Source organism: Mustela lutreola, chromosome 4 (assembly GCF_030435805.1).
Source record: "Mustela lutreola isolate mMusLut2 chromosome 4, mMusLut2.pri, whole genome shotgun sequence".
Classification (NCBI taxonomy): domain Eukaryota; kingdom Metazoa; phylum Chordata; class Mammalia; order Carnivora; family Mustelidae; genus Mustela; species Mustela lutreola.
The window spans coordinates 63,168,759-63,193,008 of record NC_081293.1 but is presented as its reverse complement, the minus strand read 5'-3'; the positions used below and the strand labels follow the sequence as shown (position 1 = coordinate 63,193,008).

Below are 24,250 nucleotides of genomic sequence, written 5' to 3'. Positions count from 1 at the left end.
AAAAAAAGCTGAATGTGTAGATAATTATTTATACCTATCTCCCAAAGCTAGATATTTAAAAACCTGAAAAAATAATGGTCAATATATAAAAAAAATTTGACTTAGAATGAAGTAGGAATAACTCTTTTTCTCTTCTTGATTCTATTTGATTATTTTTGTAATCAAATAAAAAGTGTGGCAAAGCAGTATGATGGAAATCTCCCATAAAAATCAGAGAAAGGCAAAGCATTATTATACCACATATGTACAGTTTAAGGCATTTGACAAGCAATATCTTTTTAAAGATTCACAATGACTACTTAAAGTAAGCAGAGCAGATAGTTTCATCCATGTTTTCAGAAGAAGAAACTGAAGTTCAGAGAATATAATTGACTTGCCTCTGCTAGGCAAGTAGTATACTGGAAAGAGGGCCCCGCTATACTTACTACCTTTATACTTCATTAAGAAATAGTTTAAAATTATGATACCTTTTCTGTTAAAACAGATATAAGGGACCGTATTTTACCACTGCAACAATTTTGAGTTCAGGGAGCGTGACTTATGAACTTTGGAATCTAATGTGCCATATGATATAACTGCTGAATAATCCTTTCTAAGATGATTAAATGAATGGATAATGGAATTGTACCCAAAGGCTGAGGAGCTCCTTAGTTACATTTGAACTCTGCATCATCTTTCACACAACCAAAACAGTAACTTCATTGTTCCTCAAATCATAAATAATCCATTTATTCTAGACAAGTATTAAGATACTTGTCTTATAACTACAATCTAATTTAAAATGCAGTATAGTGGCTTATTTTTAAAAAAATTAATATACATTTTGTCAAATAATCATTCTCAATTTTACCAGTTTTCTTGAAATGATTGTTTAAAATGATGTATATTTACATAGTGATGAATAATGTACTAAATAAATAGTTCTCAATGACCATAAAATAGTGAACTCAGCTATTAGAAACACTGGGAAAATCTGGACAAAGGAATTTCAGTAAGTGAAATTCCACAAATAAAAATGAATAAATGAATCACATCAGGGAACATGCTAAAAATTACCAAAAATGTTCACTGTCTTCTTTTGGATCAAACAATACTTTATGATGATATTTCAAGTTACTTCATTTTTAAACCATGACTAATTACAATGCCAATATTTCCAAAACTAACAATGATCTCACTTTTAAAACATTCTTGTCAGGATAACATTTTCTTACTAAAACATTACACTCATTCCTTTTAGCCAACCCTAATATTGAGTTCCCAAAAGTTTAATCAGCTACATTTTTTAATCAAATAAGCCAATTGTTATAACACTGGGGGGAGAAGTTGGTCCAAAATGTTATGGAAAAAAAAATGACTACTTTAAATGGTAGTCTAAAAAAAAGCACTCTTTTGTCAGAAAGAACAGCTATATTTGATCACATGCCATGTTACTAGAGAAGATATATATAGCCCAAATCTGATCTTTTATGTGCATTTTGGTTAAAAATTAAAAGCTGTACTGGGAATCTTCTCATTGAACTAAATCACTATTAAAGAAACAAAACTGATCCCCTTATGCATTCTGATCACTAGTACTTTTCTCAAACTCCTATCAAGGTGCTGAAGCAGTCAGTTAAGGAATTGCTAGTTAAGAGTCATCCCAGTCTATGAATTTAACCTAGTGTATGCCAGATTCACACCTGAAGCTCAGCAGAATACAGGTACTGGCAGAACATGATTCAGTGAAATGTAAAAGATTTTACTTTTCCTTTGACCAAATTTAATTGGTATAAATAAGCAAATGCCATAAAAGTTGCATGGGGAACATTCATAAAGAAAATTCGTGTTTGGATTCAGGTATAAACCAAGTAGAATAACAAATCTAAATAGAATGAACACTTCAAGACAAATATGTCAGTTGTTATTTAAAAGAATTAATACTGGGGTGCGTGGGTGGCTCAGTTGGTTAAGCAACTGACTTTGGCTCAAGTCAAGATGCCAGGGTCCTAGGATGGAGCCCCACATCAGGCTCCCTGCTCAGTGGGGACTGCTTCTCCCTTTGGCCCTCTCCCCAAACCCCACTAATGTTATCTTTCTCTCCCTCAAATAAATAAGTAAAATCTAAAAAAATCTTTAGAAAAAAAAATAAGGAACTTAATACCAACAATATTATGCTCAAAAATTCCTCCAGGCTTCAAAGAGGAATACAGGTTAAATGCAAGTTCTAACATCATTTAGATTATCTTCTATGAAATTAGAAATAATGGCTTTAAATTTTAAAATATGTCTATATTTTATAATCCTACATTCTTTTTAAATTGTAATGCTTCAGCATGGGTTTGAAAAAGTTAAGGAAAACCTAGTCTCAGAACAGTAAAAGTAGCAACAATGGGACGAACTACAATTATTAAATTTCCACTGTATTTTTATTTTTTTCATTTAATTTTGAGGAAACTCCATACTGTTTTCCATAGTGGTTGCACCAATTTACATTCCCAGCAACAGTGCACAAGGGTTTCCCCTTTCTCCACATGTTCAGCATTTCTTAATTCTTTTGATAACAATCATTGTAAAAGGTATGAGGTAATATCTTACTGTGATTTGATTTACATTTCCCTGATGATTTTTGATGTTGACCATCTTTTCATGTTTCTGTTGGCCATCTGTGTCTTTTTTGGATTAATGTCTATTCAGATCCTCTGCCTATATTCTAATTAGATTTTTTTTTCTGCTATTAAGTTCTAAGAGTTCTTTATATATATGGATATTAACCCCTTAACAGATATATGATTTGAAAATATCTCATTTCATTCACTAGGCTGCCTGTTCATTTTGTTGATGGTTTCCTTCACTGTGCAAAAGCTTTTTAGTTTATTTATCCAAAGAAAATGAAAACACTAATTCAAAAAGATGTATGCATCTCTATGTTTACTATAGCATTATTTATAATAACAAAGATATGGAAACAACCTAAGTACCCACCAATGGATGAATTAGATAAAGATGTATTATATTTTTATACTCAGCCATAAAAAAGAATGAAGTCTTGCTTTTTGCATCACCATGAATGGACCTTGAGGATATTACGCTAAGTGAAATAAGTCAGACAGAAAAAGACAAATACCATATGATTTTACTCATATGTGGAATTAAAAAACAAAAAACCAAATAAAACAAAACTAATAAGTATAGAGAACAGACTGGTGCCTTGCAGAGGAGAGGTGTGTTGGGAGCTTGGCAAAATAGGTGAACAGAGTCCATAGGTACAAACTTATAGTTATAGAATAAGTAAGTCATGAGGATGTAATTTATAGCATGATGATTACAGTCAATCACATTGTATTAAATATTTGAAAGCTGCTAAGAGTGTAAATCTTAAAAGTTCCCATCACAAGAAAACAAATCTTTAATTTGGAATGGTGAGCCAGTTTCTAAGCAGTAACTAGACTTACTGAACTGATCATTTCTCAGTGTATACAAAATTGAATCACTATGTTGTACTCTCGAAGCTAATATATTATATGTAAATTAATCTGCCCTGGGTCAGACAGGATAAAACATTAAGTATTCACTGCCAAACATCGAGGTTTTATAATGAGGCTTGAGTCCCACTCCCCACCCCCACCATTTTTTTTTTCCTTAAACAAGCTTTAAGGTGTATGAAACCTTAGAAATGTCTCTAAGGAGGCTCCTAATAAATGATTGTGTCTAAGAATCCTTACCTTTCATATGAGAAAACTGAGATCCAAGGAATAATGTAACTTCTCCAGGATATCAGGGGTCCTAGCATTGTTTTGAATAAAGCAAAATAAATTTTGCTGTCTAAAAAATTTTTAAAAACTACTGAACTCAATAGAAAATTCTTGATATATCTTAATCAAGAAAAGCTTTAAGAAGATAAAGGAAAAAAATTAAAGGGTTCCTTACTCACTTTTCAATGAGATTTATATGAGGAAAGACTTAACATTTTCTATAACTTATTTTTCAGAGGAAAATGGGGGAAGAAAAACCCTATTTGGATCCAACAGAACCAACAGATTGTGACATCAACTTATAACTCATGAACTGTAATTTTAAAAACTAAAAATAGAATTAAAAATCTGATGACTGTATTATAAATAGATAGGGCTAAGTATTGCTTCATGAAATTCATCTGCTTATGCTACTGTACACTCAGTCATGATGCTAATTTCAGCATAGGCCTCGACTGAAAGAGACTGAAAGCTACAATACTAGAATCCCAAGACATTATCCATATGTAAGTATCTGACATGAAAAGAGTTATATAACTATGTTGTGATGATTAACATTTCCAGGGTCTATAGACCTGAGCTATTTTGCTTTTTGTAATCATAGTGAAGTTATTGACATGTTGAAGAGCCAACTCTACCAGAACATGCAAAGAAATTCTAAGAATGTAGACTAATCGACAGTTTTCCCAAGACACATAAACAAAACTATTTGTGCAGTAACAAATGCAATGTATAAAAAAAGTATCTGAGAGAAACCAGGGCTCCTTGAAGAAATGGTGACTCCAAGTTTGGGCAGAAAAATTCAAGATGAATGTGGAACATCTTGTGTCAGAAAGCAAAGAAGCTATCAGAGATTAGGTTATGTCAAAAGCTGCAGGAGTCAGCTGAAAAGTTTCCCCCTGATCAAAGTTAGGACAACTTGGCTTCAAAGAGAATAATAACTGTAACAGATTGAAACACAAACATATACAAAAATTCAAGACTTCAAATAAAAGAGAACATTGATTACCTCCATGGTTGATAGAATAACAACTCATAATTCTAAAATTGGGTAAATAAAAGAATCTAGCATTTTTTTTCTCTCTTTCCTCCATCAATTTTTTCCATTTATAACCACAGTTCATGAAGGAAACATCTTCTTTAAGAAAATTCAGAGTTTTTTAAAAAGTGCATGACCAATTTAGAAAGTCACCAAATTATAATCTCTAATGAAATAATTATCAGTAATAGCTGCTAAAACCATTAGATAAAACATGACAGGGAACTTCATAATGGATGAATTGGGCTGGCAACACCTGAACCCACTGATCAATTTTAATATAACTGTAAGTGGAAAAAGGCCTCCCAATGGGAGACAGTATGAAGTACCTATAGTCAATGTGAAGTATTACTGCCCAAAAAAGGACCTGAGTCAAATCAGTCTTCTAGATCTACCAATCAATTGTAAGGAAGCACAGAGGATAGAAAAAGATGTTTAAAAAGATAAGATGCAATTAGCTAAATTCAAAATATGGGAAATTCTACAAGATCTGATTTCTTCAATAAACAATGGCAAGAAAAAAGTAGGCAGGAAATCATTAAAGATTAAAAGAAACTTAAAAGACTCACTTAAATGCAACATTGTAGACCTTATTGGATCCTAATTTGCACAAACAAATTACAAGAGGACATTTTTATAATTGGGGCACTTGGAATACAGACTGGATATCAGCTGATATATTTTTTTTAAGATTATTTATTTATTTATGTATTTGCCAGAGAGAGAGAGAGAGCGAGCAGAGGCAGGCTGAGTGGCAGCAGAGGCAGAGGGAAAGCAGGCTCCCTGCTGAGCAAGGAGCCCGATGTGGGACTCGATCCCAGGACGCTGGGATCATGACCTGAGCAAAAGGCAGACGCTTAACCAACTGAGCCACCCAGGCATCCCGGTATCAGCTGATATTAAGGGCTTATTTTTTTGTACATGACAATGGTAGTGAAGCTTTGTTATACAGAAATAAAATATTTTTTAAAATCTGTAAGAATAACGTATGACAAATACAGAAAACCAGTTGGTAGATTGACAGGCAGCAAACACTTTGACAAACAGTCCCTTTTAAAGAAAAACGTTTCAGCTTTGTGGTAGGAATTGGAATTCAAATCCCTAAAACATGCTGTCCCCCAACTTCCTACTTTCAAAGTAAAGATATTAAGGATACCTCAACTGGGTAAATTTCAGTTTTGTTTCTGCTTCAGGATGTTTTTTTCAACTTAAAATGAAACTTACACTCCACATACAATACTTTAAAATGTCACAAATACATAGTAATACTCTGTCACTATAAATGCTGTAGTAAAAAACTTACAAAATAGGAGAACTATAAGATGAGCATGTTTCATGATCTTCTTGAAGCACCAAATTTATTTTCTTCCCTGTAGCTTTACTTATAGATGTCTTCAGTTTCTTAGCTAGTTTTTTTGGTGTGTTGGTTATAGAAGATTCTTCTGTACAGCAGCTGTAAACCTCCACTTTTATCTGAAAGTCTGGCCCTGCTTTATTACTAAAATCAAGAGCATTCATAACATTAGAAACTTAACTCACTAGAAAATAAAATTGAAACATCCTTTAGTGTTTTCATAACATTTAAAAATCACAATTTGAAACACAATTTATGTTAAAATGTTAATGAGACAGAACCCCCTGTATTTATTTAGTATCTAAATGACCTGAGAGAGTGGCTGCAACTTCCAGAGCTAACCAGCTTCTAAGTAGGGCCAAGTTAACACAATGCGATCCAAATATACAGGCACAGTCCTAAAGAAAAACAATAATATGCCCTGGTCTTCTTGTAGCCAGAGCTATTTTCCTGATGTGACGTCTTCAGTTATACCTTCTTGGAAGGTATTTGTATAATATGTGTGATTTCCTAAAATAACTATTCCTCCAAAAGGAAAAGACTTAAAAACTGAAGAAGGAAAGAGAACAGAAAAGGTTTTCTCTGTTGAAACCTTTAGTGTTCATTTCTTTTTCATAAAGAGCCACTGTCTGATCACCAACTGCCATGTCTTCTCCACCCCATCTTGTACCCAATAACTTTAAAATAACGCTGCACTGTTTGGTTATCTAGAGGAAAAAAACACACAAGCAAGAAACAATACAAAGATCTATATACTATAAGGCAAGAACTCCTTGAGGGAGAGTGAGACCTTGGTAATATTCTTAACCTTGCATAAAAGATACTGAATACACTATTACACCCATAAGCAAAAACTCTGCCCTTTTAGCAAATGCTAAGCTTGCTTTGCCCTTTTTCAGACACAATGAACTACCTTTACTATAAAAGCTTGTGGTGGTGTTACTAATAATAAAATTTACTTAAAACCACAAGAAAGTTCCATCAGCAGATGTTGCCTTAGATGGAAGATCCATCAGTCTCAGAGATTTTAAATGGCCAATCTATACTTTGGATACATCGAAGAAATACCTCCCAGATATTTTTATAGTTTACTTGGCAACCTTTAAACATAAAGGACTCCTGGTAATGACTAACAAATGTCAATATTTAGAGAAAAACCAGAGATTCATAAATATTGAATACTTATTAAAAACAATCTTAACAAAAGCACATTTTTAAAACAACATTTAGAACATTTGTCATCAGCTATTTTTGGAACTATTTAAAATATTTACAGAATTTTTTAAAAATTATAAATCATGTGGTATCTTCCCAAGTAACTTGCATTGCTCTCTCAATGAAAAAAATTATGATTTTTGTCTTTGTGGTAAAAACAAGCAATAGCAAAGTGATGTGAAGAAAAGAGCCCATTAACAGGACAGTTTTGGTAGAAAAAAATGCACTAGGGAAAGTTGGTTATGGAGATAAAGGTAGTTAGATAAGCAAGGAAAATTACTCTTTTAGTTTCAATTATGTAAGTAAGCATTTGGTGATATTTTGAGGATCCTAAATAAATTCCTGTGGTTCAATAATTTGTAAGAATGCCTGAACAATGGCTAATAACTCAGAACAATGCATTTTATTTTTCTGTGCTACACAATTATTTATGGGATACTAGACAGAAGCCACAAAACATGGTCTGCAATAGTTTTTTCTAATGTTAATGTGAGTGGCAAAACTACTCTCCAATCTCAACTGTTTAGCTCCACAGCTGAAAATGGCAAAAACCATGTATATTCAGTTTTATTTTAATAGTTAAGTAGCTATTAATATTTAGATACAAAGACAGTGTTTTTGAAACCCTCAAAGAAATACAAATCACACACTGATTTAGGCTAGTAGAAACTCCAGAAGAGGCCAGGAAAAACTTATGTTAGTTGAAAATGATTTCTATGGCTACCTGAGGAGTTCCTTCTGTATTATGACCACAACAAAATGAGCCTATAAAAGAGCAGGGGCAATAAAAACAGCCCTAAGGATCACCCCATATTTTACTGTTTGGGAGTACTTGAAAGAAGTACAATGTAAGAAAAAGAACGTGTCGAAATTTTACCCAAGTGTTTTCCCTATGGTACATATTTCAGGACTATCTTATAAATAAAGTTATAACTATTTTAGCATTTCTCTAACTAAATATCCTATATGAGATGTAAGAACTGTTTTATGCCCAAATTCACTCAATATAAAATAATGTTATGAGATTTCATTGTATTCATAGTTTGGTTAATAATGAAACTGTACATGTTCACAAAAATGAATAAAAATTTATCATATCCAATGAGTCAAATATTTACTACTAACATTATATGATTTCATTTTAATTTACATTGAAAAATTTCAAATGGGCTGCTTCTGAATAAAGTAATTTTCAAAATCAATTTAAACATTTAAAGATCTTAATGCTTCAAAAATAATCTAAACACCTAATAATTTTGCATTCCTTTAAAGGTAGAATTTAAACTGTTCTTATTCTCTGGAGACTTAAACATACTTACAATATAGTTACATTTTCAAAACATAGATCTGTGATAGTTTTATCCACAATCACCATGTCAGTATCAAAAACTTCAGCTCCCATTTTGAACAAACAGAAAATGGCGTACTGCTGTGATCCTAGGGAAAAAAGAGTGCTCCATGAGATGAATCATGCCTATACCATGTTAAAATCTACTTGGAAATGACAAGTTAGCACAAATATTTGTTCATAGAGTCTCATTTTCATGTATGTTACACTGTAATCGTTAACTTTTTATAGGGCCTGCTCTGTTAACACCTTTTCCAACCAGAACAAAGCAATTAAACTAAGGAGTATCGAAAAATAAAGCTGAAAATACAGACCTCTCAGCAGCTTACAGCAAGCACCATATTAATAAATTTTATTCCTAGAAACTCTTTAGGTTTTTATTAATTGCCAACTTATTATTATATATATACTATTACCTCTGCCATTCTGGTTTCCAAGTCTATTCAAGAAGTTTTCTATTATAAGACGTTAGGGGCAGGCATGCTAACAACAGCAAAACATTTCCCACCAAATTGACAGCAAGGGAGGAAACCACAAAAACAATAAAAAGTAGACATGCAAACACAAAAAACATAGTTGATGAGCCTTTTAATTTGGTGACTTTTTAAAAAGTGTTGGGTGATTAAAGGTCTAAAACCTCATTATTGAGAAAATGTAGCTTTTCAAAAAAACTTATTCTCTATAGTAATCAGAAAGATATGCTTAATCCCCACATGTACTCCTTTGTAAAGTAAATTATATTTCCTAATTGAATAACAAATATACTAACCTGATTTTGGATTCTTCATATAAAACTAATTATGCTCAATATGATTCAGTTTTTAAACTATGAGGAACAAAGCTATCACAATAGACAAGAAAGATAAAGGATTATCATATCTTTTCCGCTTTGCCTGTAACAGCTAGAAATCATTTGAGGTTAATTTCTATGACCTAAGCAATACATGGATTTGTGAAATCTATATAAAGCCATAAAATGCTGAAGGGGAAAAAAACCAGATCAAGCTAAAAACCCTTCACTCTGACACCCTATTAAATAATCTGAAGTAACAAAACAAGGCAGAAAAGATCGCCCAGATTCTGGTCAAAAAGAAATACTGCCTTTACCTTTACTCCTTGCACATTTTCTTTTGTTATATACTTCCCTTCCCCACAACCTATTACAGTCCTTGCATAGGTTCCAGTCAACAACTAAAAGTACACTAGATAGGCATTATCTTAATTAGTATCAAGCAATTATAACATATTTGTACTAAAAATAGGAAAAAGCACGGTTCAGCAAGATATGGCTTATTCTGCCTAATGACATCAATTTATTTCAGTGTGGAAGCAGCTTTTTCTCCCAGTAATCACAAATTTACTACACCCTAAAGAAAATATTTCAAATATAAATTAAAATCATACATACGTTCCTTATTGCTGAAGTGATCAGAGTCTTTCCACATTAGTGGTATTCGAATATCTATGGAGGAGGAGAAAAAGAAATGACAAGTAATAATCTTGATAAATTTCATTTCTTAGAGTGAAATGAACTTCTGAATTCCATAATGGATTCCGACCATTAAAGTCAATATAAAATTTATTATTTAAATATTCTAACATAGGCAATATTTTCTCAAAAATAGCTTAGGCTAGGAATATAAAATATGTTACAGTTATTTAAATAATTTACTAAAAAACCCTGCCAACTATTACTCAAGAAATTATTAAGTAAGGTCTGTAATAAGCTTATGCCATAACATTTTCATTTTGTGATTTATGTTTCTGAAATAGATGAAATAGTTGAATTTCTATTTTAGATAACCAGTAGCAACAAATGTAGTTAAATACATTTTAAAATCATAAAATAGTAGGTAGAAATGATGTCAGTACTTCCATTACGCAAACTTTAAAGATGAAGAAAATTAAGTGATTTGTCTAAGATCATTGTTAGTGACAAACAGATCCAAATCTTTCCATTAAGAAGATATAACTTGTCTACAAAAGAATTTGCAGATCTTTGTATATTCATGTTACCAACTACAGCATTTCCTTTAAGAAATAAAACTAAAAAGAATAATGCATTCCTTCTTCAAGACCAAGAAAAGGGCATATGTTCTAAAAGTGATGAAAATCTATCTTCTCTCATTCACACATTCTTCAAACCTTAAAGTAAATGTGTTAATGATCCTTATTCCAGATGTTAATCTAGACCTTTGGCATAGTCAAAATTTTTCTTTCCTAGTTTCCTCCATTCTTTCCTTTACTTTTAATACTAGGTTAACAATTTTCCTCTGACATTCTAGTGGTATCTATATATTTTCAGAGAATCAAAGTTCTACCAACTAGATTAAGATGTATGAATTAAAACATAGCACAGCAGAAAGCTCAATGATAAAGTGAAATTAGTTTCAATTACTCACAGTATAAATATCTCAAACCTTTGTGGAGAATTGCTCTGTTTAAGACACTTCCCTATTACACTTAGGATGTTGATATGTAGTATTTTCATACCTATTAATTATGCCACTTTCTAATAATTACAAATCTTTATGAACATAAGCTGCTTGGCTACATATATGTTTTGCTTCACTTTAGGTCCTATGATTCTTTGTCTACACTTTGATTAGTTTAGAATCCTTTTTAAGGTTCTTAACGCCTATTTCTAATTTCCTTTCTAGAAAAGCTTTATAATACTCTTTCATCCTTACCCATCCAACCAGATATGTATGTATGAGTGCCCTTGCCATTTCTGCCTTAGCAGTTTTGATTAAAAAATATTACTTATTGGGCTCTCTACATGTGCTCGGCTTAACACTTTATATATATCTCATCTAACCACAATTTTTTAAATATTTACTAATTTAATAGCCAATTGACAAGATTTGTTTAGATTTGTATTTTCTTCATTAACAAGAAAAATGTTAATACATATATCAATAGTTCAGTGAATGTTTGTACCCATGACCTAAAATAAAATATAAAGTATAAATAAAAATATATCATTATTTCATCTACGTGAGAGTTTTGGGGTATGTGAAATAAAAATATAAACATTCTTCTTATAAGAATAATTGTTCCAGCCCCTTTTGTGTATATAATAGGCCTTCCTTTCCTCATTCATTAAATGATTCAGTGGATATTTATCATATATGTCATCCTGAGTAAGTATCTGTCCTTTGGCTATATGCTTTACAGATCTAATTGAATCCACTTAACAGTTACTGTCTATCCTAATAGCAGTATCATACTATTATACTTAATCTTTATAGTATACTTTACCATTTGCTAGAAATATATCCTTCCAAAACATCTTATTCTCAGTTGCTAATTTCTTTATGTGAATTTTAGAAGTATGTTGTCCAAATTCCTCCAAAATGTTTTATTAGAATTCTATTATCCAAATTAATTTGAGAACTGGTAACTTTATAATATTCTGTCAATATATACAGTAGCACAACACAGTTACCCTTACATCTTTACTAAGGTTATTCTTGGCTATTTAATATTTTTGTTTTTTGTTGTTTTTCTTGTAAAAGAGATCTTTTTGCCATATTTTCTAACCAAATATTGTCGGCTTTGACAGCTTACCACTTTTTGTATATTTACCTTGAATCTAGCCATTTTTACTGAATTCTTTTTTTTAAGATTTTATTTATTTGACAGGGAAAGATCACAAGTAGGCAGAGAGGCAGGCACAGATAAAAGGGGAAGCAGACTCTCTGCAGAGCAGAGAGCCAGATACAGGACTCAATCCCAGAACCCTGAGATCATGACCTGAGCCGAAGGCAGAGGCTTAACCCACTGAGCTACCCAGGCGCCCCTACTGAATTCTTCTTTAGTTCAAATAGTGTTTCAGTAAATTTCCTTAGATATTCTAGGTTTGCAATCTATTGTTTTAAAACAGTATTCAGTTCCTCTATTTCTATTTCAGCAGTTTCATCTTTCACTCTTGCTATTTTAGCTATAATTTCTTAAATTGTATCAAAATTACATTGATAACAATAGATATTTTTCCTATTGTCCTTTGCCCTTAATTTTAATGGGATTGCTTTTATTGTTTCATAATTATGACTTGGCTGATACCCTGTCAAAAAGCCTGCTTCTTGCTTGACCACAATTGCTGACTCATTTCATTTCACAACTGTTCTTGTTCACAGCTGTTCTTGTCCTATTAGGGTGGTAGTGACTATTTACACTATCTTGGGAGGAACATGAACCATGACTTCCTCTGCTATATACCAATAGCCTATGGGAAAACCTTGCCTTTTCCCATGCGTACCTACATCAAATCCTCAAGAGAAGGCACACATTTCTTGTCTATTTCCCAGGTAGTCAGGTACTGTTCAGATGACAAAGGAAATGCTTCTTGCCAACTATGATTTTTAATTCACCTTCAGATAGTAGAAATTCCTTCCAGATTCTTACAAATGGTTGACTAGGTTTTAGCTGACAGTGCTCTTACCTTTGTCTCTTTTTATGTCTTCATTGACACTTTTCTGATAAACTGAAAGAGACATACATAATACAATGGCTAACTTGAGGCTGTCAACTCCTAAAAAGTCTTTCCAGCATTTTCAAAAATAAAAACTGAGGCACGTTATGAACTGATTTGGCTTTAGCTATTGAATTAGTAGTCAATGAATAAGCTGAGACAATTGCCACAATACAATTATTTGACATTTAGTAAGAATGATCAGGATATACCTGAATTATCTTTTTATTTTTATAAGGACCTGGCCATGAATGGTGAAGCTAGAAATGGTTCCAAACCCAGGTATCACCCAGTAATCAATGTAATCTCAGAACATTTGGAAACTTTGTTGCAAATACTCATTTTAACCAAAACAAAAGTCATCCCAATGTCAAAAGAAAATGGATTTATAAAGCTGAATTAGTTTTAATTTTTTTTTTATTTTTTACAAACACACAGACAAAATATAATTAAGCCAAAGTAAAGATGAAGAGAAATTACATATGTAGTCCATTTTCTGAGGCTTCCAGTTCCTTAATTTAAAATTATCTTTTGGAAAGAAGGAACACATGCAAAAATTTCTATACTTGAGTACTTGTGGTCAGGAAAATCACCTTTTTCTTTCACTTTAAATGCTTTTACTTAAGTACTCTTCTAAATGTGCAGTAAATGTTAATATGAATTGCTGTAGCGAATAAACTATTATGGCATTAGATGTTAACCCCATCATGTCATTTTAGTCTTCAACAGTAATTTAACATCTCACTTGTACTTAGTGACACTAAATCAGAAGATGAAATGGAGGATTATGTTTAAATATTTTTAGATAATCTCCCTTAAAGATCTCAAATATTTTATTTATTCACATTAAAATGTATTGAACATAGTGTACAACTGCTATGTAAAGGTGCTGTGTTTAGCATCAAAAGCATACAAGGAGAAATAAAACATGTTTTATTGCAGTCTTATAATTGGAAAGATGAAAACATGAATATAAATAACTATAAAACAAGCAACAGATTTTATATAGTTCAGTTACTTTACCGTAGAATTTTTTGCTGAGGGCAATTCCTACGATTTAGGACAATTACATCCTGTAAAATTCAGATCTATCTTGCCTGCATGAGAATTTTGTTTATCTGTAAAGACATTCCTAAAAACAGTTCCTTGGGCAAGAGAGCCTGAAATGTAGCAGCATGTACCCTGGAGCTAAGAGAACAAGGCTTTTGGCCATGAAACAAGTTAGTTATGACTTAAGGGCTTATGGAGGTCTGTTGTTCCCAAAATGTACTGATGAGATAATATTTGTAAAAGGTACATTATCTAACTAGTATACACGAGTCAGCCTGTGTTCACTTCAATCTGTGCTATCTCTAACCACTGTCTAGTTTCCTTAACACTTTGGAGAAACTGACACAACACAGCATAAGTGCCATCTAGTGGTAAAGGGTCTCCTATCTGCGTTAGTAATTCAAAGAAAGAAAACATTTCCAGCTGGAATGATAACAGGGAAGGCTTTATAGATGAGCAAACAGATCCTGAAGATAATATAGTTATTTCAAGAGCTAATTGGGTGTCAGAAGCAGGCAATGTATTGACAGAACAGGGAGAGAAATGTCTGGCTAAGCAGACAGTTTATGTCAAGAGAGGTAGATATGGTTAGAAAAATAGTTGGGTCAGAATGGAAAACTTGTGGGGGAAAGTTTGGTTTTCACCCTATGAAAAACAAGAAGCAGTCATCCATCCAATCAATGTCCAATGAGTAATTACTATGTGTAAGCACTGCATTAGCTTCAGGGTATACAATAATGAACAAAAACAAACAAACAACAAACCAAGGTTCCAACCCTCAAGGAATTTCTAGCCTGGACAAACATTAGAAATGTTATTGAAACTTCTGACCAGAAAAGGAATGGAGAGTCAAAGATGTGAGTTTGTAGCTCAGCTCAACCACTTACAGGAAGTCTAACCTCTGCGTCTAGAAAAGAGAACTATCCTACCTATTTCACAAAACTGCACTGAATATATAAAATACACATCAAAGAGCTTTCTCAAACTGTAAAATCTTACATAAATTTACAGCATAATGATGAAAACAGTGTTTTAGAACAAATATAGATAGAAGTTATGCAAAATAAAATGAAGGAAAGAAATGGACTCAGGGCATCAAAACCCCACCAATGCTAAGAAGGTATGTAATAGAATTTATCCAGCAATGTAAAAACAATCCATCTACAGCATACCTGATATGGCAATCTTTCCTTTACAAGCGGTTCGTTCTTTACTTTCAAAATTCATATCACTGTCAAAAGAAAAAAACCTAATGAAACAAAGATCTTTTCTAGTAAGCAATGTCTTAACAATCTTTCACAAATTCTTAAATATTAAACACACACATATCCATGCATAATAATTTCCAGTTAATATAACTACTTCACTCAAATTTCACGATGTTTAGGCAACAGCTAGCTGCCTTTAAGAGAAATATATAGAAGCACTCTCTTTCATTTTTCATATAATCTTTACATTCCATGATGATTATATACTGGCTTACCCTACAATGAAAGCCTTCTGTGAACACTTAATTTATAAGTAAGATGTGCAGTATTTGTTCAGGTCCCAGGATGTATAATACCTAGGCTCACCATTTCATAAATCACATTTCTATCTTACCAGATTATAGTTGCCTGAAAAAGCTAGAGAGCTTCCCAACCATAAACTTGCTGCTCAGGAGTATTTTATCTTTATAAAAACCTAAATAAAAAACCTTTATAAAAACCAAAAAAATTATTCTGTGCTGTATATTTATATGCAGTAATATATATCATTCTTTGAAACTCAAAAAAACAAATATTAAAACAATAAATTAACTCAGGAACTAAAGGATGGGAGTGGCTCACAGAAAGAAAAAAAATATGGAGTAAAACACTGTCATGACAATAGGAAAAAACTCTCAAGTAAAATTCTTGGTATATAAGAGACTCCAACAAGATCTGACTTTAGAATATACTATTACCATTTTTAAAAATTCAAAATACTTATCTCCTGATAAATCAAATCACTCTGACCCTTGAATATTTTTCTAATACCTTATTTCCTAATACCCCACATGTAGAAATTAGCATTACATTTCTGGAGCAATATTTCTCAGAATATTCTGCTTTGCATTTTGCGGGGGGGTCTCCACTTAATTTGGCTAGTTAATTAACTACTGGCCAATTTAATTAGGTACTTCAAATAATGTGCTAAGATAAAAACTTTTCATCTGAATACTGTTTGATTCTAAGAGAGCTTTTGGAGAAAGGTTGGGTGGGATTCTGAAATGCGACTAATTTTCAGAAGAGTATGACACCATCTCATTGCGTTTCAGTAGGCAAGTTAAAAAGACTACACAGATATTCTTTTTTCTTACATCAAAACTTAAAGACAATATATCAGTCTACTTCTCTTACTCTCTTACTGGATTAGGCATGTAAGCATTTTAGGCAAAATATATTCCATATGAGTTAAAATAATATACTGATGTACTTAAGTTGATAAACTTACATAAGACATGTGTATAGTATTTATAGAACTACATATGAGGTATAACTAAAGTAATGTATTAGACTTAAAGCCATAAATTTCTCAGGATCCTATCTAATTACTTTGTGGTCACATTAGTATTTAAGTTAATATAGGAAATTTACTAAGTGAAAAATAAAAGTATTCATTGATTAAAAATAATGTTTCATTGAATCATAAATTTTAAGAGCCTAGTTCAATATTTTATACTCCAGTTTAGTTTGTCAAGTTGGAGAACATTAGCTTGCTTATTACTTAGTTGATCACAGAGGAAAAGTTCAGTTGAATAGCCTGCTATAAGGCACACTAGAAATCAAACACAAATCTCAATTTCCTCAAATTGGTATAAGAAATACAATATATATATACAGTTGGCTGGCATTTGTAAGTAATATTTCTAAAAACACTTCTATATGAGCAATGAATAATATAAATTCTTAAAATGCTTATTTCAGTGAAGAAATATAAGAAAGCTCTAATATGGTGAGTAACTTGAGTTTTATGGAAAAAGTGATAGATTATGCTAAAGTTGAGATCCATTAGATATTACTAAATTGGATTAACTGTGAGGCTTTGGCAGGTAAGTGAAATTCTGAAATATAAGAACCACCAAAGCACACTTGTTGAAAATTTACTAAAAAAAAAAAAAATTCCCCCTTAAGGATTCAACCACATGGCAGAGTACAGCTTTCTTCCCTATAATTATAATTCACTTGCATAGGCATTTCCAGGGCCAGCCAACAAAGCTATTATAGATAAATATTATCAAACTATAATATAAACCCATTTTATCATATAATCTTACAGAATAATTAAGTCTTTTTAAAAAAAATGAGAGACACATTGAACTAATTCAGCCTCATTTTGCTGAAGCCTGAATTATCTTCAATTCAAATAACTCTTCAAACTGTTATTTAGGGTACTAAAATGTGATGTTTTTCTAATTAATCCAAATTGACAATAAAATTGTTAAACATTCTCTGTTTAATAATGTGCTACTGTAGCTAATAGTTTGCTACAGTTAAATAAATACTTGTTTGAAAATCTGCAATGTTAATGCCAATTCTAAATGCTACAATTAGAGAGCCAGCCTGAGGAAAAAGCAAATAACCACAAAATTATCCAAACAGAGGCATAGCAAAATAGTAGTGTACCTTCTTCTTATAAATCCAGTTTAGAGCATTATTATGATGAGACTTGTAACTGCTAATTTAAGAGAAAGAGACAAAAATATTAAAGACTTTTAATTTTATCTTATTACTTAATTTCTGCCTGTAGGTAAACAAAATGACCAACAGAGGGTGCCAATCAACCATTTTGTTGCTCAAAAATCTGTATTTAAAATTGCTAAGTATAGATTATCCTATTTTATATTTTTCAATACCGGAATTTAAAATAGAATTTATTTGCCAAAATTAACAAGGTTTAATGAGAAATTGAACAATTATGAAAGTATTTTATATTTTCTTAATGAAGTATTAAGAGAATTCTAACTGGGATTCTATTATTTGGAAGCAGGTTATAAAATCCTTAAACTCTTATACAAATGGGTGAAAACTCAGTCATTCAGAAGAGCTTAATGTGGAATTTTAAACATCTTAAGTTATGTAGTATAAAATTAATAACTTCATAAGTATCTTAAATTGGGAAGATGAGGTTTCTATTTTAAACTCTGACATAACAGACTCAACAGACATAAAATAATATAAAGTTTAAAAAATAAAATCAGCTCTGTCTTTGATATACCATGTTCTAATGCCAGGAGTACACAATTCTCATTTGCTATCTATACTTCCTCTTTTTTCAGTTTATTAGTATTTAAGCAATATTTAGGCAACTGGATTATAAGAAACTGTTTAGTGTGGCATTATTAAAAGCACAATTATGTTGAATGATATACATAATTAGGCGCTACAAATTACTTTGACTAATAGCATTTTTATAAAACCAAATAAAGTATTTCAGAAGTTAAGACAAGAAATACATTGGCAGGTTGGGAAAGGAGAGAATATTATTACTTGAATGTACACTCTATAAGCATAGGGATTTTTTCATCTATGTTGTTCACTGCTGAATCACTAGTACCTGGTATACAGCTCAGTATATTGTAAGATACTCAACAAAAATTTAGTGAATACTGAATGAAGTGAAATATATGTGGCCACTGAAAGAAGGAAGGAGTATTTAGTAGATTCAGTCTAAATCTTAGGTCTGATTCCTACCATCAAAAACTAGTTATGCTAAAGAGTTGCTGTTAATCTCTTAGCCTCAGCATCATCATATGTAAAATAGGAGAAATATCTACTTACCTCATAGGTACTGAATGAAGTAATATTTTAAATATATTCTATGTCATTCTTAGAAATGTCACACAAACAAGGATTAGTTTGTATTTATTTTCTTGGTCTCAATATTAAACTTGAAGCTTAGGTGGAAGAGGCATTAAAACATTTGTTAAAGTAATCAGAGTATGACTTCCCAGCTCCTGTAAGATAATGGTGGCTAAATCTGAATTTCTTCAGGTATCTTACAAAAGCTTTTAGATCAACAGGAAAGCAAATAAAATCACCTATAGCCCATACGTCACAGCATAACTAGAAAACAGAGACTACAACAATGTTCTATTTACATAAATGGAGAAATTGACAACTGAAACCATCAAAGTCAACTCCTGGAGTACCCACTGCAAAACACAAAACCAACTTGTGATCTCTCCTAGAAGAAAAGACAATGGATACAAGACCTGAATGATACCTTATCCCTGGTTCCTATAGATAGTTGTAAGGACTGCTAAAGGATTCTTGTTCAGAAGTTATTAGACTTATGGAAAGACAGACACACAATGAAAGAGGTATCCTTTCAAGGTATGCCCATGAAGAAAAAAGCAGCAGTAGCAGCAGTAGCCGCAGAAGAAGAAGAAAGAAACTGAAGTTAAAAGCCTTAAAAAACAAAATAATATTTTTTAAAAAATCAGGAAACCAACTAACCAACATCTCAAAGGCATCATTTATTAAAGAAACTGCTCTTTGACTCCAAAGCCAATAATTGAAAATACTGTTAGACAAACAAACAAACAAAAAATAAGTAAGCTCCTCTACCCACCCATTATCAGTTGGTCCGAGAAAACTCTATATCCTGCATACTTAACTAGGGATCAAAGAAAAAGGACCTCAACTTCCATAGAAAGCTATTATAAAACAAAAGTAGGAGGAGTCAAAATGCTACAGCTGATAAAAATATGCCTATCAACCACTCTCCAAAAAAATAAAGTAACAAAAACACAATATTCCAAAATGAATTAAGAGCAGTTAAATAAACTATTACAAATAAGAAAGAAGTGAGGAATCTGAAATCTTTAGATCTCAGACTAGTAAGGGACAAATAGGTAAAAAAAAAAAAAAAAAAAAAGAGAGAGAGAGAGAGGTAAGAAAAAAGAAACTGTAAAAAATAAAACAAAATCATTTCTGAAATGATGAGTAAAATACAAAGTGCCAAGGATGAAGACATAAAATTAAAAATATGTTAAGAGAAACACTGGGTGAGAATGAAAGAGTCAAAAGACAAAAAAATGATATAAAGACTTTAAAAACATCAAAGAGAAAGTGATAGACATAGAAGACAGGCAAAGAAGAGCCAACTTATGTGTAATTGGCATCCTTAGATAATAAAAACAAAGTTAATGAGACACTTAATGCCTTATTCTAGAGGCTTTAACTCCAGGAAAACTGTCTGAAAATAAATGGACTGAATCTACATATTGAAAGAGCCCTAAGTGAGCCAAAATGCTCATCCTTTAAACCTACCCCAATAAAATTATCAGACTTTCAGCCTCTAGACAAAAAGGACTAAGTCATTTACAAGGGAAAGAAAATTAGACATTAGAATTTTTGATAAGACAACAGGGGAGCGAGGTTTTTAAGAAACTCCAGGGAAGAAAACATTGGCCAAGGATTTTGCATACAGTCAACCTGTGCTTTTGAAGTTCAAACACTAAAGGAAAGCATTTTAAACATAAAAGAATGTGAAGAAAGCTATACTCACATTGAGAAATCTACTAGATCATAACCTTTCTCCAAACAGGAGATGATTTTAGAAACTACAACAAAAGGAAAGTTAGTGAACATTATACATATTTAATAGTAGATCAAAGACTAAAACAAAGGTAAGACACAATTACAAGATTAGCATGTATATATTAACTACTCAACCAAAGACGAACAAAGCTTAGAAAATAATAATAATACTAAACCAAAACAAAATAGAAAGATAGAGAAGGAAAAAATGGAAAAATAAGTTCACTGATCTCCCCACAGATGATAAATGAAAGGAAATGATTTCATTTAAAGTAGAAAAACAAAATAGTAAAAGCCTAAGTCAGGGGAAAAAAGAGCTAAAGTCATTATGAAGTTACCAGTACGTAGGCTTTGTTTTTTTTTGTTTTTTTTTTTAAGGTTTTATTTATTTATTTGCCAGAGAGAGAGAGAGAGAGAGAGCACAGGCAGGCAGAGTGGCAGCAGAGGCAGAGGGAGAAGCAGGCTCCCCACTGAGCAAGGAGCCCAATGTGGGACTCGATCCCAGGATGTTGGGATCATGACCTGAGCCGAAGGCAGCTGCTTAACCAACTGAGCCACCCAGGCATCCCAGGTTTTTTGTTTTTTTTGTTTTGTTTTGTTTTGTTTTAATATAAAGTTCCAATAACTACCATAACCAATAAAACTCATCTTAAATTAAAAAAAAAAATTAAAAAGAGCAGAGAAGATAGACCAAACACTAAAAGACAAAGCACAATTATAAATACATAAGTTAACATAACATAAAAGAATATGACAAAGCTAAAAATCAATTACATCAGTAATATAAATGGAAATAGGCTTAGCACCCCCCCCACCAAAGGATTTTCAGATAAGCTCATAATGTAAAATCTGACTCTGGGATGAACACAGGAAACACACCTCCTACAAAGTGATTCATAAAGGTTAAAATAAAAGAGATGCACAAAGATAAACAAAACAAATGCAAACACTAAGAATGCCTGGGGTTATGATCTTGTTAACAGGCAACTCCAGAATTCAAGTCTAAAAAAGCCACTATGAAACAACAGCAATAAAAGGACATTTATAATACTAAAGACCACAACTGACAACAAGTATGAAATTAAGTGCAAAGATATCAAATGTTTCATAAAACAGAAAGTATCAGATATACAAGCAGTAAGACAGAAAATCTTTTTTTTTTCTTAAGATTTTTATTTATTTATTTGACAGACAGAGATCACAAGTAGGCAGACAGGCAGGCAGAGAGAGGAAGGGAAGCAGGCTCCCCGCTGAGTAGAGAGCCCGATGCGGAGCTCCATCTCAGGACGCTGAGATCATGACCTGAGCCGAAGACAGAGGTTTTAACCCACTGAGCCACCCAGGTGTCCCAAGACAGAAAAATCTTAATAACAAATATCTCAACCTACAGTCCAAGACAGTTAAAGTGGTCTTCAATAAGCAAGGCCATAGAAGACTATGTTTTTTTAAGATCTTATTTATTTATTTGAAAGAGAGAGAGAGGGATAGAGAGCGCACAGCTTGGGGAGAGGTAGAGGGAGAGAGAGAAGCGGACTTCCTGAGAGCAGGGAGCCCCATGTGGGGCTAGATCATCTCCCAGGACACTGGGATCATGACTTGAACCCAAGGCAGATGCTTAACCAACTGAGCCACCCAGGAACCCCTATAGAATACTTCAAAAACAATTAATAACATAGATCTTTGAATACATGTATTAAATTTTGTATTATGGTAAAAAGAAATATAACTTTAAAAGCCCATGAAAGTTATGAAAATTGACTATATTAAGAGATTACAAAATATTCCTTAAAATATAAAAAATAAAAATCGGTTTGAGCAAGATATAAAATGAATTCCTCTTTTGGTAACGTCCAAGTATCTCATATTAGAAAAACCCTACCTCTCCCTCTTCTGTTTCCCACAGAAAACAATATAAAATCTGGGAAAACTACTTAAAAAACAACTACCTAAAAAGACTAGCAGGCAACCAAAGGAGAAAAGAAATTAGAGAAAACTCAACACTACAAGGGAGTGGCACCATGATACATTCATACAGGGGAATACTACTGATCAATAAAAAGGAGCAAATCACTAGTCACATAATGAATCTTAAAAGTATTATGCTGAAGGAAGAAGCAGAGTACATACTAGCAAGTCCATTTATATTAAGTTCTAGAACAGGCAAAACCTATGGTGGAAAAAAAATCAGTTAACAATGCTTGCCTTGGAGAGTGGGGGACAAAGGTAGGTACTACTAATTGAGAGCTGGAGAAAAAGAAACAGGATGTATCCAAGAAGTACAAAGAAAAAGGCAAATTCAAAATGAAACAATAGATGACTCTGTTTATGAAACTAGTAACTGTTCAGAAAGGAAAAAAAATAAGTAATTTTTAATCATGGTCTCCCATTTTTATCCACAGGAATGTATACATGCTGGCATGTACATAGACACACACAAAGAACTTTCTTTGAAGTGCATCACAAATAATAAGATGAATTGATGGATGAAGAGAAGAATGAATTTAGAATAAAACAAATGTAGTTAAAATATTAATTGTAGAATCTAGGTGGTGGATATATGAGTTTTCACTGTACAATTCTTTCAACATTCTTGTATGTTGGAAAATCTCATAATTTCCATATGTTGGGAAAGAACAGCAAAGAAATGCTGAACTTGCCTAGCTGGGTTTTCTGTCAGTAATCATATTAATATTAAAATTATGAAACTACTTTATATAATCATATTATTAAACAAATAAGGAAGTAGATTACTGTTATTAGGAATTAAGTTTTTCAGAATGAGAAAAAAGATAAATACAAAATAATTTAAGAAAACAAAAACCTACAAATATCAATGTAAACACCTAACTTTTTAAAAAAATCTCTCCCACAGCTATGTCTACTAAAAAGGTCTAAAAGCAATGATCTCAAGTAACAATGGGAACACCCAGTGCCCAGATCTTGATTTCAAAATACCATTCACTATTAAAGGGAACCAGGACTCTAGTACTACATCACCCTTAACTGAATTCTGGTCTGGGAAAAACCACTGCAAAGGATTTTCTTTTTACAACTAGCTGAAAGTGAATTCAGACTGAGTATTAGATGACTACTATGGAATTATTGTTAATTTTTTACATATGATCATTACATTTTGGCTATGTAGCAGATTATTTGCTTTTAGAACCATTGAGATGTACATGCCATGTTGATTGCAAATTATTTTTAAATGGATCAATACAAAAAAAATGTATATGTGTGCATGTCTATATTTTGTACATATAATACAAAAACAGAAGAGAGAATAGATGAACCTATATAGTGAACTACCAACTGGTCCATCTAGGTAGAGAATATACTACTTTACAATTTTTATCATACTGTTCTTACTACTTTTTTACATATGAAATTTCATATTAAAAAGTTGACTAAAAAACCTGAACAAAGTAAGGAATAATACTCGACAAACATGGCAAGCATAGAGGCCAATG

General features: G+C 32.1%; 1 protein-coding gene across 6 annotated transcripts in view; it reads right to left on the bottom strand.

Moving 5' to 3' along the window:
- Positions 1–24,250, bottom strand: part of RTKN2 (rhotekin 2) — a 75,363-nt gene that overhangs the window by 40,548 nt on the left and 10,565 nt on the right. For 2 of the 6 annotated variants that reach the window (XM_059170151.1, XM_059170148.1), the window contains 5 exons: positions 15,387–15,445; positions 13,135–13,176; positions 10,099–10,152; positions 8,662–8,779; positions 6,077–6,271 (listed from right to left, as the gene is read on the bottom strand). In XM_059170151.1, coding sequence (XP_059026134.1) covers positions 6,077–6,271; positions 8,662–8,779; positions 10,099–10,152; positions 13,135–13,176; positions 15,387–15,441 — 464 coding nt within the window. In that variant the 5' untranslated portion in view covers positions 15,442–15,445. Of the gene's footprint in view, positions 1–6,076; positions 6,272–8,661; positions 8,780–10,098; positions 10,153–13,134; positions 13,177–15,386; positions 15,446–19,016; positions 19,193–24,250 lie in introns of all 6 variants that reach the window. The other 4 variants (XM_059170153.1, XM_059170149.1, XM_059170150.1 and 1 more) reach the window with 3 other exon arrangements.